This window comes from Canis lupus, chromosome 30 (genome assembly GCF_048164855.1).
Source record: "Canis lupus baileyi chromosome 30, mCanLup2.hap1, whole genome shotgun sequence".
NCBI lineage: Eukaryota > Metazoa > Chordata > Mammalia > Carnivora > Canidae > Canis > Canis lupus.
Window position 1 is genome coordinate 28,544,622 of NC_132867.1, and position 24,629 is coordinate 28,569,250.

General features: G+C 36.4%; 1 protein-coding gene across 6 annotated transcripts in view; it reads right to left on the bottom strand.

The window, feature by feature from the left end:
- Positions 1-2,169: 2,169 nt before the first annotated feature.
- Positions 2,170-24,629, bottom strand: part of GRIK1 (glutamate ionotropic receptor kainate type subunit 1) — a 361,214-nt gene continuing 338,754 nt past the window's right edge. For 2 of the 6 annotated variants that reach the window (XM_072806695.1, XM_072806696.1), the window contains 4 exons: positions 24,347-24,572; positions 19,098-19,348; positions 3,040-3,126; positions 2,170-2,631 (listed from right to left, as the gene is read on the bottom strand). In XM_072806695.1, coding sequence (XP_072662796.1) covers positions 2,476-2,631; positions 3,040-3,126; positions 19,098-19,348; positions 24,347-24,572 — 720 coding nt within the window. In that variant the 3' untranslated portion in view covers positions 2,170-2,475. Of the gene's footprint in view, positions 2,632-3,039; positions 3,127-15,764; positions 17,774-19,097; positions 19,349-24,346; positions 24,573-24,629 lie in introns of those variants that run through there. The other 4 variants (XM_072806699.1, XM_072806697.1, XM_072806698.1 and 1 more) reach the window with 2 other exon arrangements.

A 24,629-nucleotide genomic window follows, 5' to 3' on the forward strand; every position in this document is an offset into this window, starting at 1 on the left:
AGCCATGAACATTGTCTTTCAATCAACACTGACCTCCCTCTTTCTGGTTGAATATTTCACCTGGGCAATCTTTTTCTATTAGCATCAAGAAATTGCTGAAGGAAGAAATGTAAGATCCAGTTTTTAATTAACTTTCCCATTGATTTCCACATAACTGTGTATGAGTCACTGTTCTTTAGTGAAGGGGATGAGAATTTCCAAGATTAATGGTTGTTCTCAGAGATTTTTCTGGAGCAAGTTCCAGATATTCCACAATTTCTTCTTTTTATCTCCTCTGAACTCATTATTTTACTCTATGTTTTGCCCTAACACATACAGGCACACAGAAGCATATGTATATGCATTTACTCCAAATGTGCTTACAGAATGAAAATATTGAGGGTGGGGGAAAGGAAGGTGATCATGCACATTTAGTAGTTGCCATAAAAGTCATATTCTGCATTTTTGCCTAGTTCAATATATTTTTTAACCAACTTACTCATAGCAAGTATTACATGCCTTGAATGAAAATGCAGTTATGGCTAAGTGAAAAGGAAAGTGGTTAGTGGACCCTAAAGTATCTATAAACCAGACTGAAACACAATATATTTTAGATATTAGAAGTTCAAATACTTCTTTTCCCACGAATTACTGCAACAGCCTATGAAAAGATACAGTAATATTTTCTGAAATGAAAGAAAAGTATCATACTGTCACAGTGGACAATGGAGAATAGAATACACTTGGTATAATTTTTAGTGAACTAAATAAAGTAAATGTTTCCCCTCTAACTTATTATCATTCTAGTCCATCTTCAGATGTTGCATTCACCATATTTCTGTGCTTTTCTATCTGTTCCTATCTATAAGCATATTGTTTTTAATATAAGCATCTTCATGGTTTTTATGTAAGCATCTTAATGCATTTTTTAATGAAATACATTGTCTTCTAATTCTGATTGATCCCAAATCTGAGAATTGATCATAGTCACAGTAAAATAACTGTCCAACATCTGTTATTGCTACTTTAAAGGTGACTTTTTTCTTTTTATGTCCAGAATTATTTTTGTACTTAAGCTCTACAGGGAGTAAATTAAATGATTCTTTTCATTATAGAATAATCCCATAGAAACTAATGGGATCTAAACCTATGACATATTGATCCAGTGCCTTCTCCTTTCTCATTGGTTCCCAAGATAATGAATGATAACTCGACTCTTCCAATAAAGCCTCCCTCTATCCTTACGTCAATTCTTTTTAACCCTGTTCTTCTCTCTGACATGACCACTGTTTGAATCACTGGCCACGAGTGTGCCTCTAAGCCACCTCCATCATCCAGTGGTCTGTCTGTCTGCTGCTGCTCTTGGTCTGGCTGCAACGGCCTTCCCCTGGATTCCCAAAAGAGTCTTCAGGTGACCCTATCTCTTCCTCCTCAGTCTCCTTGCCTTCAATCTTTTCTTGACATTCAGCCATGATTGTTACCTGGCAAGCCCATTGCATCCCCTTGGATTTTAGCCACATCAGACTCCTTTCCCTTCACCATTCTGGCCCCATTGGCTCTTCTCTCAGGCCTTCAGATATGCTGTTTCCTCAGCCAGGAATGCTTGCCTCTCCATCTTAGGTCTCTCCCTTCACTTGATTAACTTGTCATTCTAGTTGAGCTATACTTCCTTCAGAAAGATTTCCTTGAATACTTCTGCATGTTCCTTCAGCTTCTGGCTTCCACTGAGGAAGTACTAAACCCTCTTGGAGTAATAGAATGTTTTTCTTTTTTGTTTAACTATAAACTGTGTGAGGGCAGAGACTGTATCTGTCTTCTTCACCACAGTATTCCCAGAGCTTAGAATGGTCCCCAGAATGTGGTAGACACTTATTTTTAAATGGACCCCTCCTTCTTTTTTAGAATCCTTTTATCTCACACTCATCGATGTTCCAAGTGCTATTTTAAAGTATTTATGAAATTAGTTTTTAAAGCACAAAGATGAATAGTGTTACTTTACTGTAATAGCTAGGTATTTGGTATGAATTAAAAGTATTTCTTTTAACTTAGCCAGAAATGATTCTGTCTGTCTGAACAGGTAAGAAGAGTCATCAAAATAGCAAACTGACAACAAATGACAGTTGGCAACCAAACATTGTGAGTGGGAGCCAAGTAAAGGGGAACAAACTGACACTTAAACTTGTTCTGGAAAAAAAAAAACCCTGTTGTTTTATTATTATTTAGAAAGCACACACAGCAATTTATCGAGAAGAGAGAAAAGGCAAAATAAGTGAGCATACAAATTCATTTCAAAAGAACCAGTGCCACTTCCCAAGCACTATCTGTCTATGTGAGCTTCTTAAATTTTTGTATTTCTTATATCTGTATACATAACCAGAGTTATGTATATAGATACATGGAAACACATCACACACTTGTCAGGAATACTTTCTCTCAAAACCTGTAGTGAGCATATCATTTTTCTTCCTGAAAGTTGCCTGCGGGTGTTTTTTTGGATCAGGCCACAGTCTCTTTCCTCTGAGTTCGTCTCTGATGACAAGTAAGGATACTTGTGAAGGGAGATTTCCCCTTAGTTCTTGACTTTTTCTTTAGCTTTTTCTGATTTTTGAGTGAGATTCCCAGTTCTTCCATGATGGCATTGAAAGAGAGACACTAGAGAACATGAAATAATAGAGCATCAGGTTAACCAAATTAGCTCCCTCCTCCACTGATCTGTCTCTCACCTAGGTTTTTATGAATACAAGAGATTGGTCTAAGGCAATTCTGTCACAGAGTAAATTCCCGGCCAGTTCCCACACCTCCTCCTCCACCCACTGGCCATCCGCCTTTTCTATTTGGGGAAACGGAGGCAGCAAGCTAGCTGGGTCAACTTTGGGGTTTCATTCACAGATGCAATAGTATAAAACTACCCAGTTAGGCTCTCGAAATAGGCAACTTACCTTTGCTGAGACACCAAAATAGAGTTAAGTTAAATCATTTCCCCCATTGAGATGATCCAAACATTGATAGGTTTATCAAGGCATACGGACACTTCAGTAATGCTATAGAAAATGAACAAACCTTCTCTACACCAAGGCTTTGTTTTTTTCTCCCATGAAACCTTACTTTGTTCCTAAAATAAAATCTAATTCTTGATGACTTTCCTTTCTGATAAAAAAAAAGAAAAAAAACAATTTTAAATTGTATATTTTCTCCAAAAAACAGAGATCTGGCAGCAGCAATGATGCAGCTGTGGTTGAAATGAAAATAATATGGTACTGAACTGCACAGCAAAGATGATGGCATAAGACAAGGAGAAAATGGAGCAATGATTATGAAACATCACACATGTGCAGATGGCATATATACGTACAGATCTATTACAATTACACTGTATGGATTCACATGCACAGTATACAAATGCTGTAATAAAACATAATTTGCTGTCATTTCTTCCAGCCAAGATAAGATCTTTAAATGACAAATTCCTGCTTAGAGATATCTCTATAAAGTAGTATTGTTTTTGATGAGATCACCCTTAAAATATCCTTCAAACCCCAAAGCCTTTGGTAAAGTGTGTGACTACTTTGTGATTAACTCGCAATATGGATATGTTAAAAGTCAAACGACAATACGCCACCAGATGATTTCTTCAAGTTGTAAGTGCCCGATAGGAAGAAATTGGTGTTCCATGTGTGCGAAGAATGAAATCTCTCCTGTGGTCCTTGCATATCAACATGCAACATGTATTTTTGAAAATTTATTACTCCATTTTTGTTCTTTAAAAGAGTTGGTGTAGTTTAAATGAGCAATATTTTTTAAAGATTCATTTACTTATGTATTTGAGAGAAAGAGAGAGAGAGAAAGAGAGAGGGACAGGGAAAGAGAGAGGAAGCACGCACAGGAGGAGGAGCAAAGGGAGAGGGAGAGGGAGATAATCTCCAGTAGACTCCACGCTGAGCATGGAGTGGGATGCGGGGCTTGATCTCACAACCCTGCGATCATGGACCTGAGCTGAAACCAAGAGTTGGACGCTTAACTGACTGAGCTACCCAAGAGCCCCTAAATAAACAATATTTTTAATTTTTCTACTTGATTTGAAAACTGGACAAATTTAGATCCTAGATGTAAATTACTGGCCTATCAGACATGTACTTCTAAAACAAGTAGTAGTTTTCATATGACTTTTTGGCTCTTTTACACATAAGTGTTTATAGAATTTTTTATTTCCATTTTCTTATAGTGCTGAAAATTCATGTCATGCATGTTAATTTTCTTTCAAATAGTAAGTTTTGGCTTCAGTGAATTGAGAGCGGAATCATGCCACACAAAGTAAAACTTCAGAAACGTTTTCTATGAATTACAATTCCAAAAAATGTTATAGTAAGTGTGTCACAAATGAAATTTAATGTTTTTTTGTAGCATTATGTGATGTGAAATTTATGTGTTGCTACTAAGATGAACTGAATATTTTATAGTGCCATTGTGGTAGATGGTGTTGCACGAGGGTTTTGCAGATTTTGCTCAGATATTTATTTCAGTGGTAGGTTATTCTTTTTTTTTTTTTTTCTGCAGGACATTTTTAATTTCAGGAAGACCATTAAAATGGAAGGAAGAGAGGGAGAGAAGGAAGGAGTGCCAAAGATTTTATATATACACACAAATCTCACAGCAATCTTATAAGGTAGAAATTATTATGCCCATTATGTAGATGGGGAAATTTATTATTGGAGATATTAAGTAATTTGCCCAGGAAATGTGGTTCATAAGAGGAAGATCTTGCATTTGAACTCAGTCCATCTGAGTTCTCAGACTCAATTGCTTTCACTTAGAATCTCCAACACCTAGATTAATTAATTTTTATTAAAACACTATAAAAAGTTTTCTGTATATTCTTTTCCTATAAATATATGTTAAGAAATTGCAATGTTTTATTTGAACTCTCAACATTTGATTTCAGACATTTCTCTTTATTTTGCACTAAAACTACCAAAGCAAGTGTCCAAATGTGGCTCACCTAGAAAATACAACCAGGAGGGGATTTGAAACTCTCTCCCTTATTTTGGGTAGAGGGCCAGTCACAGATCTTACCTTGACAATATGTTTTAATTATGTTTCTCTTTAAGAACACAATCTTCTTTCAAATTTTGTATTGCCTTAAAATACAACAAATGTCTATTCTTTTGATTAACCTCAAGTATTTATTTCTTGCTGCCAGCATGAAAGTGAATATAACTTTATGAGTGGTCTGGCTTCTCTGTCTTTGGTCACAAACACTGATTTCTTTTTGATTCTCACTTTGCCTCCAACTGTCAAAAAGAAAATGGCAAGATATTGGGGCTGACCTTTCTGCTTCCAAGTTTTTGCTGTAGTCATAAGGCAAGATGACCTTTAAGGTCCCTACCAGCCATGAGCTCAAGCAAACCACACACTCTTGTATCCATAGGAAATGAAACTGTGAAGGTCATCTCTCAGCACAGAGTGGCATGGGGGGTCTCCTATTCATACATCAGTTTGCTGTTTATAATCTCAGAATTAAGGATATAGCTACATATAGATACCTATATCTATATATAATTAGAATAAAAATTTAAGTAGCTTTCCAAAGCTTCTATTTCTGGACTTGGTTTTCATGAACTCCTTTGTGTTCACGGGGCCATAGAAAAATTATGTTTACTCATGGAAGTTTAAGTTTCTAAACTAATTTCATTAGAAAGTATCAGATATATTGATGACCACCTAGCTGCCTTGTTCAGGAAGCAGGGAAATTAGGGGTAGGATGGATACCCCAGCAGTATCCTCTAGTGTTTGCAGACTGGAAATTTCCCTGTAGGTCCTCCTATTTTTCTCTGGTGGGTGGAGTTCACATTTTCAATGGATCTACATATGTGACCACGAATTAGAGATGTGAGTTGGCCTGGTCTTAGAATGCTGGAGTTTAAATTTCAGCTATGGTGCCTAGTCGCTAGGTTACACTGGGCAAAATGTTTAGTTTCTCTTTGATTCGGTTTCCTTATCTATAAAATGGAAACAATAGTAGAAGCTTTTTTCATAGAGTTATTTTGTGAATGGTTGAGTGGGTACATGTAAAACACTTAGCACAATGCCTGACACATGATTAGTACTCTATTCCTTTAGAATAATATTGTATATATATCAGTGAAAATATCTTAAGTCTATGGAACTCTCTAATATGTATTTTGGTTTTGTTTTGTTTTGTTTTTGGAGGGCAGGGAGGAACAGTGAAATATTGATTCTCCCTTAATTTTAGCCATTGTATGCCCTTCTATGCACAAATTCCTCATTTATGCCAGTGTTTTAGTTAAAGTAGGTTATATACATGTTTAATACACAGAATTTTCAATGCTTGTTTTACTTGTTTTACCTAGTTCATAATATATTTTAGTGTTTATGTAGTGATAGGTTTTTTGACTGCTTGTGTCTTGCCTGTGAAGGATAGGTACTCAAGCATAAGAAGGAAATGAAAATTAACTGCAGTCTTTTGCCATTAAAAAAAAAATATATATATATATGTATATATATATATATATATATATATATATATATATCTGCTTCTGAACCCATTGACAATGAATCCCTATGATGATAAGTCTGATATGAAAATTCACTTATAGGGATCCCTGGGTGGCACAGCGGTTTGGGGCCTGCCTTTGGCCCAGGGCGTGATCCTGGAGACCCGGGATCGAATCCCACGTCGGGCTCCCGGTGCATGGAGCCTGCTTCTCCCTCTGCCTGTGTCTTTGCCTCCCTCTCTCTCTCTGTGTGTGACTATCATAAAAAAAATAAAAATAAAAAAAAAAGAAAATTCACTTATAAATAAGTGGGTTTGTAGTCATAAATTATGCTAGAGCCATTTATGCTGCTCTGGACATCGTCCAAAGATAACGTGATGTGTGTGTGTATGTGTGTGTGTGCACACATGTGTATGTGTGTGTACAAGTGCAAGTGTGTGTGCATATGTGCACACACCTATGTGCGCATGTGACTTCTCTTGTAGAGGGAAGAAAACTGACAAGTAGTCTTCTAGAAACCACAAGTGAAGCTTCAACTAGAACTGTAGCTTTTCTGGTTTTACAAGGATAGAGATTTGCTTGTTTATTTTGCAGAAAGCCATTCCTCTTCTTTTCTTCTGTGCCTGTGGTGTGTCCCTAGTGAGCCTCCTCATCCCTCTCTTCTCTTGCCTTCTTTTGCTTTCTTTTACCTTCCTCTTTGGCTTTTTTTTTTTTTTTTTTTTTTTAAATAATTGCCAACATCATGGCACCTTCTTTGGATTAATCCCCAATACTTGTTTTCTTGGTACTAGTGTGAACCTGAACATATATTATTCCTCTTTCCTGACACCTTTATCCTTATGCTACAAATATTCCTCTGAGGAGGGTGGGAGGAGCTAATCCAGTTCTTGTACTGTACTTAAAATAAACTGCCTCAAAAAAAAAGTCTAGGTTTTTTTTTTTTTTGTGAGATTTTATATTTGTGTCATTTTACAGACATAAAATCTTTCATTTTATAAAGATCTACTTTAACTTGAAAGCAAGCTCTAATCTGAGGCCTTTTTGTAAAGACAATTTTTAGTAAAATGGACCAAATTGTAGTGAAATATAGAAATCAAGGAATAGATTACTGAAAAATAATGAGATTATCATTGCTGTTATTTTCTTGATTTGGTCAAATTACTGTCATAGTTCTGTGGAGGCAGTGTCAATGATTTTTTTCGTTTTTGACAAAAAGATCTAAGCATTCACATCCTTAACATTTTTAAACTCTGAGGTTCAATGTGGGAGCAAACCTGGAATGTGAAAAATGTCAGGAAACTTTTTAGGGAATAAGGACGGAAGGATTCTATTCATACGTTTGCTACATTAAGGCTTCGGAAAGTCTGGTCACCTATCTGCATACATGTTTTATATCTTCCCAGGGTAATTGATGATCTAAGAACAGAGATCAGACTTCAATGATCTCTTACTAATTATGTTAAAAAAAGAGGGAGGGAGAGTATTGGAGATTATTGGAAGCCATGTATCTACACTATCTTTGTGTGAAGTTCTTACATCCTAGAACTCAGGATTTGGCTGCCATTTGCTCTCATTTTATGAATTTTCTGAGTTCATTCAGAATCCTTGGGGCATTTCTCATGCCACCATCCTTGGACATAAAAAAAAGAAAAAAGAATCTGAGAGGTTGGGAGTTGGCCTTCATATTAGCTTCCAGAATAGGGGTTATGATTATTGTGCCTGAAAGCTAATGAGGAAGCTGATTCTCATCTCCTGAGTTTGTGCCCAAAATTTGAGGGTAGAGGAAATCTAGACACTGAACTAGAACTTCAAAGTATGGTCCCCTTATCCCCACCTGTGATCCAAAAAGCCACTCCTTGCCCAGCCCATTTTCTTGCAACTTCAATGTTTAAACTGGATCTCCTCTCCCTTCACTCCTGTGTTCCCTTTGGCTGCAGTTCATCAACCCCACTAACACATTTTCCTATCTCCTTTTAATTTCATGTTTTCACTATCTCTATGTCCTTTTTCCTTGCATCTCTTCTATTTTATCTTTTTTTGCACCCATACTTCGGGCTTGATGCCAACATCTTTGCTCTCTCAGATCCTCAATATAAGCTAATTCTTTGCATGGATGCATACTCCAGAATTACCCATTTTTCAACCTTCGAACCATAAACATACATCTGTGGCGGACAAAGGGTTACTCAGTGACGCCAGATACATAAGGATCATCTTCCTTGGGTTCATATTTATTAGAGATTGTATTTAGAATACTTTTATTCCATTAAAATAAATATAAGTATATAGTGGAATGGATTTATTTATTTATTTATTTATTTATTTATTTATTATTATTATTATTTTTAAGAATTCTTAAAGAAATTTTTCACTTGGGTTGGCTGCTCTGGCTCTGCATCCAAACTGTTGGAGTACCAGTTCATTCTCCTCTAACATTAGGTATAATTTCATGGAAAACTTTGAAAAGTGAGGTTAACACGGGAGCAGTGCTCCATTCTGATATTAATCCATGTGCTTTTTCCAAATCTTCTGAATCTGAACCCTTTTCCCACTTTTAAAGTTATAGCAAGAGCTTTTATATGCATTGCCCTCAGGGTAGGGATGACATAGAAAGGAAAAAAAAGTAAAATTTGCAGCTTTGAGTTCTTAAATAGATTTTTGTGGATCTATAGAAGCCACTGCAGTCTTTGAAGCTATTAATTACAACAGCCCAGGTGTTTGAAAGAAGGAAAAAGAAGGCACTTTGAATTGTAAACGTTTGCCTTGGAGCCTTCAAGGCCCAGCCAGTGAAGGGACTGGGGGTAGGGAATGAAGCTAGGATAATTCTGTGTTTTCAAGGAGAATCAGCTGTCCAGGGTCTGGGAAAGCCTAGATGCTGAGGAATACCAGAGAAGGGGCCCCCTCACTTGCCACTTTTGTAGTTAAACTCCCATGGGGTGAGATAAAGCAAGTATATGGGACAGCTTAATAGAGGGGGGATCTGAAACCACAGGGAAATAGTACCAACTCTCTGTCCCAGACTCAGAGGAAGCAGTCACTAGAGCGTAGAAATGTCATCAAAGTTGATCATCAGGCTATTTAGAGACTGTCCTCTATTTTTATGGCCTCTGAAAGGTGCTCAAGAGCAGCTGAAACTCTCCACTGCCCTAAAGTAGGCATGAACATGGCTGATAGGTATGGAGAGGTGGCTGCCAAGTGGCCCACCCAAGCATTATGACCATAGAGAAGGAAGTGTTTCTGTTATGAGAATAAGTCTAAGGTGGGCTGGACATATACAGAAGTAAGCAACTCTCCTTGCTTAAAAATGGCAGAAATGTGGGTTTGCATGCCAATCCAAAGTACCTTTCTCCTATCTGGAGACATCATCAGAAGACAGTGTGACTATCTCCTTTGTCCTTCTGGCTACTTTCTGGCTTCCCTACATCTTCTGAGCCTGACTCCATTCTTCTTGTAAGCTTGGAGCCTACACATTTCCTCTGAATATTGGTCTTATATGTACCTGACCAGGCCTCCATGTTGAAGGCCTGAGATTATCCTATGAGTATTGACTTTCCATTACCATACAGACAAGAGGGGACTGGTCCTTTCAGCAAATCAGAGGCTAAGTTAGGGCCATAAATAAAAGAAATTTTTTGTATGCCTCTTCTCATATAGAGAATGACCTTGGCCCTGAGGTAAATTGAGCCTGATAGACGATTTTAGTTGTTCACAGTCCATGTGTGTGCTATCATGAAGTCCTTGCAGTACCAGCTTATGCCTACATGTAGTGGACATACATTTTTCTCTAGCTATAAACTTAGATGTGCAAGAAAACTATGTGATACCATAATAAATAATAACAGATCTCATCTTAGCTTAGAGGTCCTCATCTCCCCATCTGCTAGTGGATATTATCAATTCAAAGTAATTCACTTTTGGTTTAAAACTAAATTTCCTTTGGTTAATAGCTCAGTTAAAATGAGCCTCTCCCCATCTTCCTTCTTTCCCAGGTGCATCTTGGTGTAGGAGAATTTAATAGAGGGCCTGGGCATTGGTGATAGTGGGAGCAGCTAGTCTAAGGCTGCCCTCTGTCTTTTGGCTTCCACTAGGGCATGGCAACCTGGGAACTCATGGATGCTGCTCTCTCTGTCTCTCTCTCTCTCTCTCTCTCTGTCTCTCTCTCTCTCTTTCTGATGTGTCCTCTGAGATGCTTATGGCCCCACTATGGTCTCCATGTCAGGTGCACACACTGAGTTTTTTCTACTCCAACCTCAATTCTTTCAGTCCACTGGTTTTCTCAGCTCTTCCACAGGGTTCTATTGGGAAACACCATGGAGTTTTGGGTGCTTTCCCTGAGATGCTCTGGGACTGAGCGGGACTATGAAGCTGTTCAAGGTTCATGGCCTACATGTTGTTATTCCACCATTCTGAAGACAGTTGGATGTAAAATTTCTCTCAAGTTTTGCTACCTCCTGGGCTATATATACCTTGTGAATCCCAAAATAGCATTTTCTGTTTAGGATCTCCCCAGAACTTTTCTGAGGTTTCTTTTCTCCTGTCCTCAGATGGGGACTTGGCTCAGGGATGGTCATAAGGCCTTCTCTCCATGATTTTGGTACCATGAAGCTTTAATGACTTCCTTCCCATTCTTCCTTTCTTTCCTAGTGGTCAAAAGCTGGTCAAGGATTGGAACATGAGGGAAAAAAGCATCATTTTGTGCATTTCCTCAACTTCGGGCCTCTGGGTTTTGGCTCCTGCTTATTAGAGATAAACTATTTGAGCTACAAAAACTAGCAACTAATTATAAAAACTAAACACCTGGTTCTTGAGCCTGAAAGCCATGGTTTTCAAGATTTTTGTCTATGCTATTTATATGTAAAGTCTACTTAAAACGCAAAACATAAGAATTTGATTCAAGTCTGGATTGGAAGCAATACATATAAAAACCTTGATGCTTAAGGGTGGAGGGGGGTAGGAGTAAAATCAATAGACAATAAAAGCACATCATTTTTGTTTCCCTTTGCTTTTAGCAGAATTTAAGTTCCACTTACAGAATAGTTTTCCGTGTGCTCCAGTCCCGTTGATCTCCCCCTTTCTTGAATTGTGATTGAGAATGGAATCAGTTCCATAGCTTCAAAAAACTTCTAGCTACATGTCTTTGTTTGGCTTGTTTGTTTTATTTTGTTTTTGTTTTTACCTACTCTGTAGGCTCATCAAAGTCAGGAATGATTCTACTTCTATAGCCGGCTTTCCTTGTGCTTGTAGTGCTTTGCTTATGATTGGTGAGAACTGCTTCACTCTTTGATGCCATGATGGCTGGTTTTCTCTACATCCAGAGCAGATCATTCCATCCTGCAGCATGGGCAGGAGAAGGCAATTCTGCTTATGGCAATAAGAATTTAATATGTTCAAAATAACTGCACAATCTTATTTAAATTTGTATTTGGCCAAGCTTCTTTTTTTGGTCCTGTTTCTATATTTTTATTTCTTTCCCACTTCTTATCAAACTTAAAAACTATTGTGGCTGTAAGAGAATTTTAAATATCACCCCCTAATTCCACAGATGGAGACTGAGAATGAGGGAAGAATAATGACTTATGCAAAGTCACATACCCATTCAGTAACAGCAGCACAGCAACCTGCATTCTTGGCGTGTGATTCCCAGGTTACATTTCCATAAGAGCCTTTTATATCTTTTAGAGTTTGCTTGGTTTAGAAGACTTTGCCATTGTACACTTGAAAAGTTATTTCTAAATGGATATTAATTGCTTCCTGGCCTATCTGTGTTTTGATGAATGTTTGGGTTTCCAGGCAAAAGAAAGCCTCTTTGCACAATTACAGAAATAACCTATTGAGACTTCTCCAAATCACTTGCTAAATAAAGTGATCAGACTACAGAAGAAATGAAGCTGAGGACACTTGGAGGCATCTGATAATGTGCCAAGCGACACTTAGGACTTAAGATAAATGCAAAATTAGGGTGGCTTATCTGTGGATGGTAGTTTCTTAGTTCTTATGGTTGATAATGACTAAGTGATCAGGGCACTATCCTTTATTTCCCAGTTGAAAAATCCAAATATTTGAAGTCTAAACACTTCAGTTAAAAAATTGTGGAAAAAGAAAATTCTAATGCTACTAGTTTAAATTTAGAGGATAAATGGAATCACAGTAACTTCATTATGTCACTCAAGTCTTACTCATTATTTTTGTTATGTATCTGGATGCGTACATTGTAACATGGAAACATGGCAGTATTTTGCAGTTTGGCCAATTAGCTCTATTTGGGTTGTCGATTACAAAGCTCAGATTCTACAGTGTGTGAAACCACACAGAACATTTGGTTTTCTATCACAAAAAAATGTTCTTATTTGTGCAAATAGAATTTCTTTGAAAATTTAAAGGAGAATCCCATTTTCCATGATATCAGTCTCTGTGGAGAGGATTTTGAAACAAAAATGATTTTAATATGCTTGTGCATCTGTGCATATAAAATTCCATAACTGTGGGAAGCATAATGAGATGGTTCCTAAAGGCAAGTTAAAACTGCAGCATCAAGCAGAAATTTTTCATTATCTATAAGAGTTAATTAATAATGCCATTTGGCACAGTCAGATGTGCAGAAAATAGTGCAAGAAGTAAGAATGCTTTGCTTTCCTTTTGCTTTTCCAGGCTGTTCAGGCTACTTTTAAATTGCTTACTGGGAAAAAGACCTTATAGTATAAAGGGTCATGGGCTTGGATACTAATTGGGATTCATTGTTGTGCTGCTTTGCCATAAATGGCTTATACAGAACATAAAATAATACTCATCAAATGCAGTAAGGTATTTGGAAATAATTTTTGGGGAAAGGTTTAACTAGATGATCCAGCTGATTTTCCTAAGGGCATGATCTATACCCACCATGTGTTGCTAGGTAATTGCAATTTTGCTAGAAAAACTCTAAAATAATTCAGCTTATAATTTTAGTCTAAGACAAAATAAGCTTAATTTTTTCCTTATTTCATTGGGTTATAAACAGGCTATCAGGAGCCAGATTAGACAACATTATGGTGCTCCATAGTTCTTGATGTACTTGTTCAATCTTTTCATATCTCTCTGCTCTCTCGCTAACTTTAAACCGTGTTCCTTATAGTATAATCCACAGATAAACTGCCAATGTTAATAAAAATCTCACTCTTACCTCTTCTGACAATAGAATACAGATTGCTGTATTCCATCTAACTTTAAAGAAAACTCATGCTTACCAACAGTTTTAAACAGCTGTATTTAAGGTTGTTGGGAAAAAACTCATTTAGGAAAAGCTATTTTAAAAACCTCTTGTACTGAAGATAGTTTTAATAGAAACTCATGTACATGATCTAATTTGAGAGAAAGCTTGTACTTAGGCTAATTTTTATGAAAACTAATCTGCACAACTGGTTTTTAAGCATTCATTTTCAGATTTTGTTAAAAATGCCAGTCCATGGATTACACTCACTGAGAGGGAATCTATGGAGGTAAAACTTTTAATGTGTATTGCAAGTAATTTCCCTGGGTGATTCTGAGGTCCACCAAAAAGTCTGAGAACTAATGATGTAAAAATCAAGTTTGGAAAACTTTCTTTCATGTTCAAGCCCTCTCCCCTTTTTTTCTAAATTTCACTTAAAATCCAATGGCTCCCAGTGGGGTCACTGTGGTGTGAGTGATCATTTACTTGACTCAAGAATTGGTTGTTTAGGGCATGTATAAAGTGAGAAAGAAGAGAGTGTAAGGGACTTACATTTCTGAAATGTATGGAGTTCCTTCAAGGGAAAAAAGGGTGCAGAGACCAATTCAACTTCTGATTTGATCATTTTGAGTAGGCCTAGCAGCTGTAACTAAATATGAAGGTTATCAATTGAATATAATGAAATATTTATAACAAAGATGTGCAGTTTCTTTTTGAATTCTCTCTAGAAAAGGTCTACTGAACATTGAATGCTAAATATGTGCTGTATCTCTTGCTTACAATTAGTGTCATACCTCTAGAATCAAGTAATATCAGTGATTTATTGAATGCCAACTATATGCATAAGGTTATGCTTTAGATCACTACTAAACAATAGAATCAACTGGTTATCTTAAAAAACAAAACAAAACAAAACAATTGTCCTGCTCCCACTTCAGACTAATCAAATTAGAATTTCTAGAGATGAGGTTCATAACTTCTAGATCCTCATGTATTGTTGGTTTGGGTCCTTCCCTTGGAGGCAATGAAATTGCCCTTGATTTTTAATGCTTGTATGAGGAAATGTGGTTTTAGAGCTAGTTTGAACTAGCTTTATAGCTTTATATTGGAAAACCTCTTTTCCAAACTGATTCTGTATTAAGATGCATGATAAATTGTACTTACCATCCACTTGATTAGAGAACAATACTTAATTTCTCTATGAGGAACTGTTAACCAGTATCTGTTAACAGGATTCTTATAAATGATCTCATTTTCTATGCCATTATATTATTTCATTCAATTCTCATAGCAAATAGAGGTCAACAGATTATCTTCATTTTACAATTGAAGACACTAAATCTCAGAGAAATTAAAAAATTACCCCCAATAATAAGAACTATGTGCCAGGCATGGCTAATGTGTTTTGTATATTATCACTGGATGAGATAAACATTATTAGGCCAGTGTTCCCTGGAGTATGATCTATAGAACAATGGTCTGTCAAGATGTTTTTGGGGAAAAATAGATTCTGTTATCTAGTAAGTTTGAGAAATACTGAATACTTTCCAATCTTGTTGAAAATTCCCAATGCATCATAGCATGTTAAACACACTGAGATATCATGCAGTAAAGGAATGTTTAGAGTAATGCTCTATAGGTCACTTACACCAGGAAAATCTTACTTGAGTAACATTTGCCGATGGGATCCATTATGAAAGAGATTCCTTCAGTACAACCTTATGACCTAGACATAATGCCCTAGTATTACATATTAAGAAACCGAGGCTCTGAGAAATGAAGTCACTTGTCTATAGTTATTCGGTATGTGAAGGTACTAGAACTTGCACCTAAGTTTGGTTGATTTTGAAAAATATCTTCTGATTCTAAAATCTAGGATTCCAGGCTGCTAACTAATATCTATTTATCTGTTAGTAAAGCTGAAATAAAATTGTTGAAAGGATTAAATGTAATACTATCATTTCAAACATTTTGAAAACTGTAAAGTAATTTATAAATATGAGAAATAGGTAGTATACAGCTTAAAGTGGCATACAAATATTAATTTTATTCAATCTCTGAATTACACTTTTAAAGGTTAGTCTCTGTAGAAAAGTGAATTTTGTTATTGCTAGCCTTGATTATCTAAACTTCATCAATCACCCTTATATTTTTTTGGTAGCATCTTTGATTTATTAAATAGCCCTTGGGAATATAAACTTAGGTAATTTGTGATTTCTGTATATAGAATCAATGAATTATGAATAATAAAATATTTATCCCAACATTGACTCTATTGATTATGAAGATGCAACTCTGAACCAGGACAAAGTATGTTGCTTTCACTTCAATAATAATAAATCAATGTTGGTGTAATTTATAGATGTTTTCTTAAAAGTACATTTATTTAAAGAAGAAAGCAAGACTGAGAAACAATCAGGGCAAGAGTGTACTTTCCTAAACGTGCTTTACTGAAGAAATATAGTGTTGATTAAAGAGACCTGTGTTCAAAATTTGGAACCCATTTAAAGCTAAGCAAGAGAAGACAAAATGTTACATGATTGCACAGATGGCTTATCTCTACTTCTGAGAACTATGTTTTGGGGGCTAACTTCATATGTCAAAAGGTAATCCCATTAAGGAGAACAAAAACCAACTGATCCCATATTGAGGAAAGATGAAAGGCATCTTCAATTCCCCTACTCACTGCAAAGAGGAAAGAAGCTCAGAGGGACAGCAGACATCCTCCATCACAACCAATTAAGTATGCAGTTGGTTTTCTATATCACCAAGCTGAGTTAGAGTGGGAATTATTTACAGCATTTTGAATGCAGGTGGAAAATAAATCTACAGAGATCTGTAACTAATGTGCATGGAAATTCTTTCCTCTACTTATTTTCTCCTCCTTGCCCTTCTCCCCAATATACTTGGAATGAATTGATAAATGATGAAGGGTCCAGAGAAATGAGTGTGAAAGTGGTGATGCTCAGAAAGGATTGCTATGAGAACAACCACTCTATCCTGGGTGAGTAGGAAGGGAATAAAATAACATCTTGTGAAAAGATGTTCATCAGTGCAGAGTGAGAGTGAGTAAGTGGAAAATAGAAGATGTTATGCATTAGTTCCTAGTTTAGGACTTTGTCTGGAGTTTGCAAGAAATAATCTATAGCATGAAAAAAAAATAGCAGTTCCTTAGAGACTCTGAGCATACTATGATCTGAACCTACAGAGGACTGTCAAGTAAATGTTATGTGAGAACTTGATGATAATGAATTTCTACCCAGGAATCATTCTCGACTGTGTTGTGCCTTTCTGAGTGATGTTCAATTTAGCTAATGCTCTTTTGTGACGCCAGAGGTTTCAAGTTTAGTTTTCATTTTCTGGATCACATTTATCAATTTTTAAATCTAAGACATCTTTGAGTCTTTGTGTAAGTAATACATTTTAAATAGCGGAATCAATTTGAGTTGAACATCAACATTGTTACAGAGTTGCTACAAAAAGACAGGGCTTCGGGTAATTTGAACGTGTGTGGATATACAGAACATAAGGGACAGGGAGAGAGAAAGAGGAGAAAAAAGGTCCACAAAGATGAAAAGAATTCCACAATATTAGTATTTTGTTTTTATGGTTTGCACTGTTGAAAATCTGGATCTACTTTTTCATGAAGAAAGATTTATTTTTAATGCATGCATATAGAATTAAGATAACCATTGTCTTGATAATATAGCAGATTCTGGAAAATACACATATCTTGGAGTTTATATACCCTTAATAAACCTCAGTTTCAACACAGAATGCACATCTGTTCTCAGTGCATTGAATTCAATGTCTAAAGTACATGAGTTCTGCTATCTTAAAAGGATAGGGAATATGGCTATTTATGCTTAGTAGATACAGATATCATCAACAACACCAATTAGCAGAAACAATTTCTACTGGGCACACTTTTTTTTTCTTTAACTGATTACACAGTATGAACTGAGGACTGTGTCCGAATCCCTCTCTCCTCTCGAATTAATTTGCCACATTCTAAATCCGTAGATAAAGTGGTTCCAGAAGTGGAGTTGGTTGGATGGGTTTGCTTACACTGCAGTCCATAAAAGAAACAAAAAGCCTTGCATGCAAAAGAAATGAGAAAAAAATATAGAAAAAAATGAATAAATCAGAAGCAAAAATGAGTGTTTAAATGAAAATTTAAATAAAATGAAGCTGGCAATTATGAGAAGCACATTAAAGCATAACATATACAAGCTTTTATTTTTCAAATTAGTTGCATAAAACAAGACACCTCAAGAGCAAATTGAAAGTTAAAACAAAGCAGAACAGTCCATTTTCCCTTTTAAATAGATAGTTTTCTCTAACAAAATCTAAGAAAGGGGTGCTTAATGTTCTCACAATTGCCTTGTAATTGTGGGAAAATTTTCATGATAAAGCCAGGTTATAATCAACCATTCCCAGCTTTGGGAGCTTAAGGAAATGAGACTGGTATGGGATTATTAATCAGAACTGGTTGCATAATTTGTGGGATCCAGTGCACAGTGAAAATGTGGAACCCCTTGTTTAAAATAATTAATAATTTCAAGAGAGTAACAGCTGAGCATTCAACTAGCCCTGTTATTAATTGTTGTTAGTCTCAAAATTCTACTAATAATTTTAATTTGAATGGGTGGCCTAATGCACGACAATGGGCATGAGCTTTGTACTTTGTTTATTCTAGCATGCTTATGAAGGAATAATACAATCATCTTATTCAGAATGGTGTAAGTTCCTGGTGCGATTTCTATCAAAAATAAAAGTGACATAAAAATGGTTGACTGTTAAAATCAACTATAATTCTAAATACAATTTGGAAAAATAAAGTGTCTAATAAATTTCATTGTCATTCTGTATAATTTATCATATTCCTGGTCCCCCCAAATTGGTGAATTATCCTTTTACAAATCATATTTTGAGAGAGCTAAATGCTCAGTTTCAAAATACTATATTTATATCTTTACGTAAATTGTTTTGCATTAGTACATGCGCTCAGCATCTAGACTTAAAGAAAGGATGGTAACATTTTTCTCAAAGATCTTTTTATATCTTTTCCAATTTTGGATTTATTTCTTGCTTGCTTTATCTAGGGTTTCTATCTTAAGAGCAAATAACTGTTCAAGAAATTAACTGAGTTTGGAATTTCTGCACTGCCATTCCAAATAGTGCTAATTGGATTTAGTATATAAGGCGCTTCCTTCTTCTCATTAATAAATGATGGGCTTGCAGTGCCAGCAGCACCTGGCACGGATTCAATAGCTCTTTGCTCTAACTCAGAAATGGCTCTTCTGGGCATCTAATTCAATAGACTGTTACAAAAAAAGGGCAGGCATCATTTAAACCCTCAAACTTAAGACAGATAACACAAACTAAAAACTACCTCGTCCTAGAAAGAGATGACTCACCTGTTCAACATCATTGTTCTTCCGTGATTTGTATATAAATTCTCCAATGGCTACAAATACAGAAAGGACCAGTCCAGCAGCCAGAACAATGAAGATGCCCCCAATATTTTCTACTCCCAGAGCACTGGCCTCTTTGCTGTCTTCCTCGGGGCAGCCATTCCCCCGCCACCACTTCTCTTTCATCATATGCAGTTTGCCCTCTTCTTGTAACTGAAGAATAGCAATAGTGATTTTATCCCGGTAAGGAGAACCTGTAAGTAAGATCATTTGGATATTGGTCACCAAAAGATTGAAGATGTCAAGAAGGATCATTGTCTTAAAGGTAACGCCTTCATGGCTGTTGGGCAACCCCAATGCACAAATGGACTGGCAAAGGTCATGGAAGTTGAAGTCTTTATTTTGAAGGTTCTAAATAATTGGAAACTGGATAGCTGACATTCAAGATTAACTCTTGCCAGACTGTCTGTTCCTTTTCAATAAGGAAAAGCTGAGCTGGAAATTCTACTGTATACTCCGTTTCTGGTGAGGCTTTCATAAATCCCATGTTGGGGGATTTCATTGTTTGGATTCTATTTCTTCTCAATTGTCTAATATTGTGACAGCCTGGCTAGATGATCATCAGTGTCATCTTGTCTTCTTCCTAGGGCAGAGATAGACATTTCCCAATCCCCCTCACAATTAATTCCGTGTAGTAATGTGACCAGTTTCTAGCCATTCAGGGCTAACGTGACATGACTATTTCCAGTCCTGTCTCACATTCTCCCAACATGATCTTCTACTTTCTGTCTCCATTTCCCCAAATACGCAGTAGGAAGGAAACGACTTTGAGTCACGAGGGATAGTGGAACCTTCAGTTGGGAGGAGTTTGGGTCCCTGGATGACTGCATGATGCAATCCCTCTTTCGATCCACACTGGACTATGGCAAGGTCAAGAAACAAACGTTTATGATGTAAGCCACTTGAAAATAGCAGATGTTGGGAAGTCTGGATGGCTCAGTGGTTCAGCATCTGCCTTCAGCTCAGGTCGTGATCCCAGGATCCTGAGATCAAGTCCCCTACTTATCCCTCTGCCTATGTCTCTGCCTCTCTGTGTGTGTGTATGTCTCATGAATAAATAAATAAACTCTTTAAAAAAAATCTCAAAATAGCAGATGTTGGTTATAGTAATTAGTCCATACTGAGTAATATACCATTAGGATTAGAATTTAAATACTTCAAAGGTTCTAAAAATTCAGCTAAGTTTGGAAGATGTGCAAGGACTTCATCGATATTTTTCTATACTCAATCTTTTAGTAATGTTATTAAGCTTTTAATTATGTTACGGTTAGACAGTACTGACAAGCGTCTATAGCCATAGCTTGCTCAGTACTGGCTTTCTATGCCAATTAATGCAAAGGGAGATATTAAAAGATGGTAAGATGCATTTACACAATTTTTCATTGGATGCTGAAAATTTTTGTTAGTATTTCTTTTACTCAGTAGGGAAGTAGTATACCTTCATTCTGTTTGTAAACTTTAAAGTTCTTCTTGGTAGAAATAAAAAGGAATGCAAAAATCAAACAGCAGGTGGAAAAACGGGCCATCTTAGAACCAGAAGACATCTTAGAAATCATATACTCCAGTCCATGTATTTTAGCCTTGAAGAAATTTAGGATGTGAAAGTATGAGTAAAAGTACTAGTTACTGGCTGAGGCAAGGACTTAACTCATTTCTTCTTACTTCTCACCTAGTGTTATTTCCATGAAAGCTGCTTCCTCTACCCCACAGCCTACCTCTCTTCCTGTCTTCAGCCTCCACATACACAAACCTCATGTTCCATGGCATGTTTTATGTTGGAAAAGCAGAAGGTTAACATTGTGGCATTTGTCATTTTTCTTTTTTTCCTCCCCAAACTTCCTAAAGTCATTGTCAGTACCCAAAATCAAGTTTAAAAGAAGAGCCAAATGTTTTGGAGTTAGATTGTGGCTTGTCAATTAGAAGAATGGATTTTTGGTGAGAAAATGGCTCTTTTAAGCCAAATTAAAAGATATTGGCTGCTTCCTTAAATACCCTCAGAATAATGGTTAGTGTCAAAATTAGCACCATTAACATACACATGGCATGTGAGCAATTAGGTGAACCAGGAGAGCTTCGCTTTAATGCACAAGAAAATGCTTTCAAGAGCGTGAGAATTGTTCTTACGGTAGCGGTTGCCGCTGTAATCATAGCAGTATACACAGTGGGCACTCAATAAATGTTGACTGACGCTCTCCTTGTGCCTTCAGGCTGCACAATACCTAAAACATTTCAGACAGACGGGAATCGGGTCTCTGTTTAAAGTTGTTCTCTAAGGAAGGTAATTTCCAGCCTTCTAGTAACCTGTTTAAGCTGTAACTGCTCTCATTCTTTTGAAGTTTTATTTTAAATCCCTCAGGAGGCGCATTTCCAGAGCTTCTGTCCTGAGAGTCTCAAAGAAGCAAAGTCTTCAATTTTGTGTTGTGACTGAGCCGACTTTGCCAATTTTTGACCATGGCAAAGACTTTGAAGCCTTCAGGGAGTCAGTAAGGGCAAGACCAGAATTGTGTGGAGAATTTTTGGTATCTAAATATATTTTAGCTTCAGCCTTGTTGTTGTTGCTTAAGTGGAGTGAGTGACATCGGAAGTGATTTATTACAAGTCACTTGAAAAAATATATATGTATACACACAGATCTTCCTGAATAGCAACTGAGCTTTCTTAAAGAGTCAATTCATCATAGAAGAAACATCTCACAAATTTATCCAACAGCTGTATTCCCAATGGATGTCGTCTTTCTGAGGTCTGCCATCTGTTCCAATTATTCCTTCATTGTTTTTGGTTTAAAAGCTTGACAGGTTTATAACCAGTATGAAAAATTCCTGGAGTGTAGTTCTTTTTATCTAGGGAGGGGGAAGAGCTCTTCAACTTTGGAACTTGTGTGTCAGAGTATGAATGAGGTTGGAAAAGGTAGACTGCGTTGGATCACTCATGTCCCTATGTCACATTATATATGATACAGTGGTACTCATCAGAGCCTCATTTACATGAGGGCAAAGTCATTTTCAAATTGCTGCATTGATTCAAGACTGTTGCAGAAAGAAGCCCCTTGCTTCCTTTCCATTTTCCCTACCCCCAAATTTTATCTTTAGTGTTAAATTCATTCATTAGAAGAAGTGCCCATTAAAAGTCTCCTAGTAAAACACATATATTCTCAGGAGTGATACACAGTGTTATTTTCTTTCATTATTACCAGATAAGAAACTGGGTGAGCAAGAAGTAGTGTTGAAGGTGGTCAAGATGGGCTTATGAGGTGGAAGATAAAATGAGGAAAGTACAGGATTCAACTCTATAATTTAATCTAAACATAGTTCTACTAAGAAACCAGAGTTGCTCCTCCAAGTAGATGCAGAATATAATACAATCTTAAGGTCTTGATTTTGGAAAGATTCAGGTAAAAGTACCCACTCCTGCTATTTTTGTCTAACTTAGGGCCCTTTTAAATAAATCAGCAATTGGGGGATATAAAAAAAATAGCATCTGTCTAACTCCCTCCACCTCTATTATGGAAAATGAGGTGACAAAGCTTGGTTAGGAAGATATTAGATTGTTTTACAAAAAGAATCATAGCATTTTTTAAAATTAGTGTCTAACAATCCCACTGAGCCCCCTGCAGAACATGTTCATTTAATTATAGGAGAGTTCACCATCTGGGAAAAAAATAGACACTTTGCTAGCAAAACTGGTATTTCGTCAGGGAAAGTTGTTGAAAATCAAGGGACAAGAAAGTAGTTACAGGGTTCTCTAGCTCAATCACTCTACAGATTTATTTATAATGCATTCTTGATAACAACAATAATAATAAAGTTAATTTCTCCATAGCATATATTCCTAGCACCAGATGGACAGCAGGGAGTCAAATTGATTGTGTATTCACAGTAAAAGGTAAAGGAAGATGATCTTCATCTGGTTAATTAAATTAATATTTATCAAAAGCTGAACATGGGATACATAGCCTTTTTTAAAAATGAATTTGTGGCTAAATGTCCTAACGTTGGACAGTCCACCTAAAATCTGATTTTTTAAAATGAAAGAATGGAACATCTAACAAATTTTTGTTCAAAATCCCACATGTGCAATTGACTAACCTGTCAAGCAGTTGCCCCCTTTAGATGAGTCATGTGTTCTCTAATTTTCCATAGTTGCTACCATTCCCTATTGCTTCCACAAGCAAACAAGTTTATTCAGTTATGATATCTGCTTGACCTCTGGAAGCATTTGAGTTTGTGATCTCAGGCTAATGTTGAGGGTTGGACCGGACAATCCCTTTCAAACAACAAAAATAATAATATAAGCAAGCAAATCTAATCTACCTTGAATCCCTAATGATATAATGTGTCTGTAACCAAGATTTCTGCCTTTTGGACTACTCAGTGATCTAAAGTTGCTTCTGATTCCTCTCCTTTAGAATGCCTATCACAAAATTACTAATGACTCACTTAAGAAGAGCAGATTACCACCATGCCAAACCTTATATGGTACATTTTTCTATATACAGAGAATCCATAATTGTCCCTTAAATATAGAATTTAGTTTTATATGTTAGACATGCAAGAAAACCTTGTTATATGGGTCTGTACACCTACAAGACAATAATATCTCTAGGGAAAACAGTAGCATAAAAGTAAAGAATTAAGAATATTTGGATATTTTAGATAGTTATCCTTGATGTATTTCTAGCATATTGCTAGAAAAAATTATAATTTAATCTTTATCTTTCTTCTTTTATAGATATAGTTTGGTTTTACTTCTATTGACATGGAATTCTGACCTTTCAACTTTTATCATCCATAAGCATAATTAATTTTGTTATATTCCAATGTAATTTGAGATAGAAAAACTAGATATGCATGTAAAGGTACTGAAGAGAATAATGTCAAGAGGATTAATCAAGAAGATATTCTTTAAAGATAATTTTTGAGGGTAAAATAATAAAATTGGTTTCTTCAAACAGACACTTGGTGGTAGATCTTGAAAGAAAAAGTGGGTTGAAAGTTCATTAAGTTAAATATCTGGGAATCGTCCATTCAAAACATGGCTCTGACCTACACAGATATTTCCCTTATTGATTAGTCCACTAAAGGCATTGTAGAACTTCTCAGAGTGTGGAGTAGATATCACTGCATTCACTCTCTTTGATCCTGCATAATTGACATTGCCCATAACAGTCTTGGTTCATGCCTTGTCTCTCTTACCGATAGGTGTTCCCACTCCATAACCTTTGGAGTCAATGAGGCCCCCAATCTGAGTGAGGTTGCAGTTTCTCTGTGTCACATACTCAATGCTGGTGGACTCCATTAGCAGGGCGTAGTCAGTGGTGAGTACCCGTTGGATCCCTTCATCACTGTTTTTTACCAGGGCAGTCTGCTGCCTGCTGCTCATAAAAGCCCACATCTTCTCGTAGGTGGATATCTTTGATTTCTGCAGGGAAAGAAAGCACACCCACCAGCAGAAGAGTGCTGAGAAAATGTGTCCTAA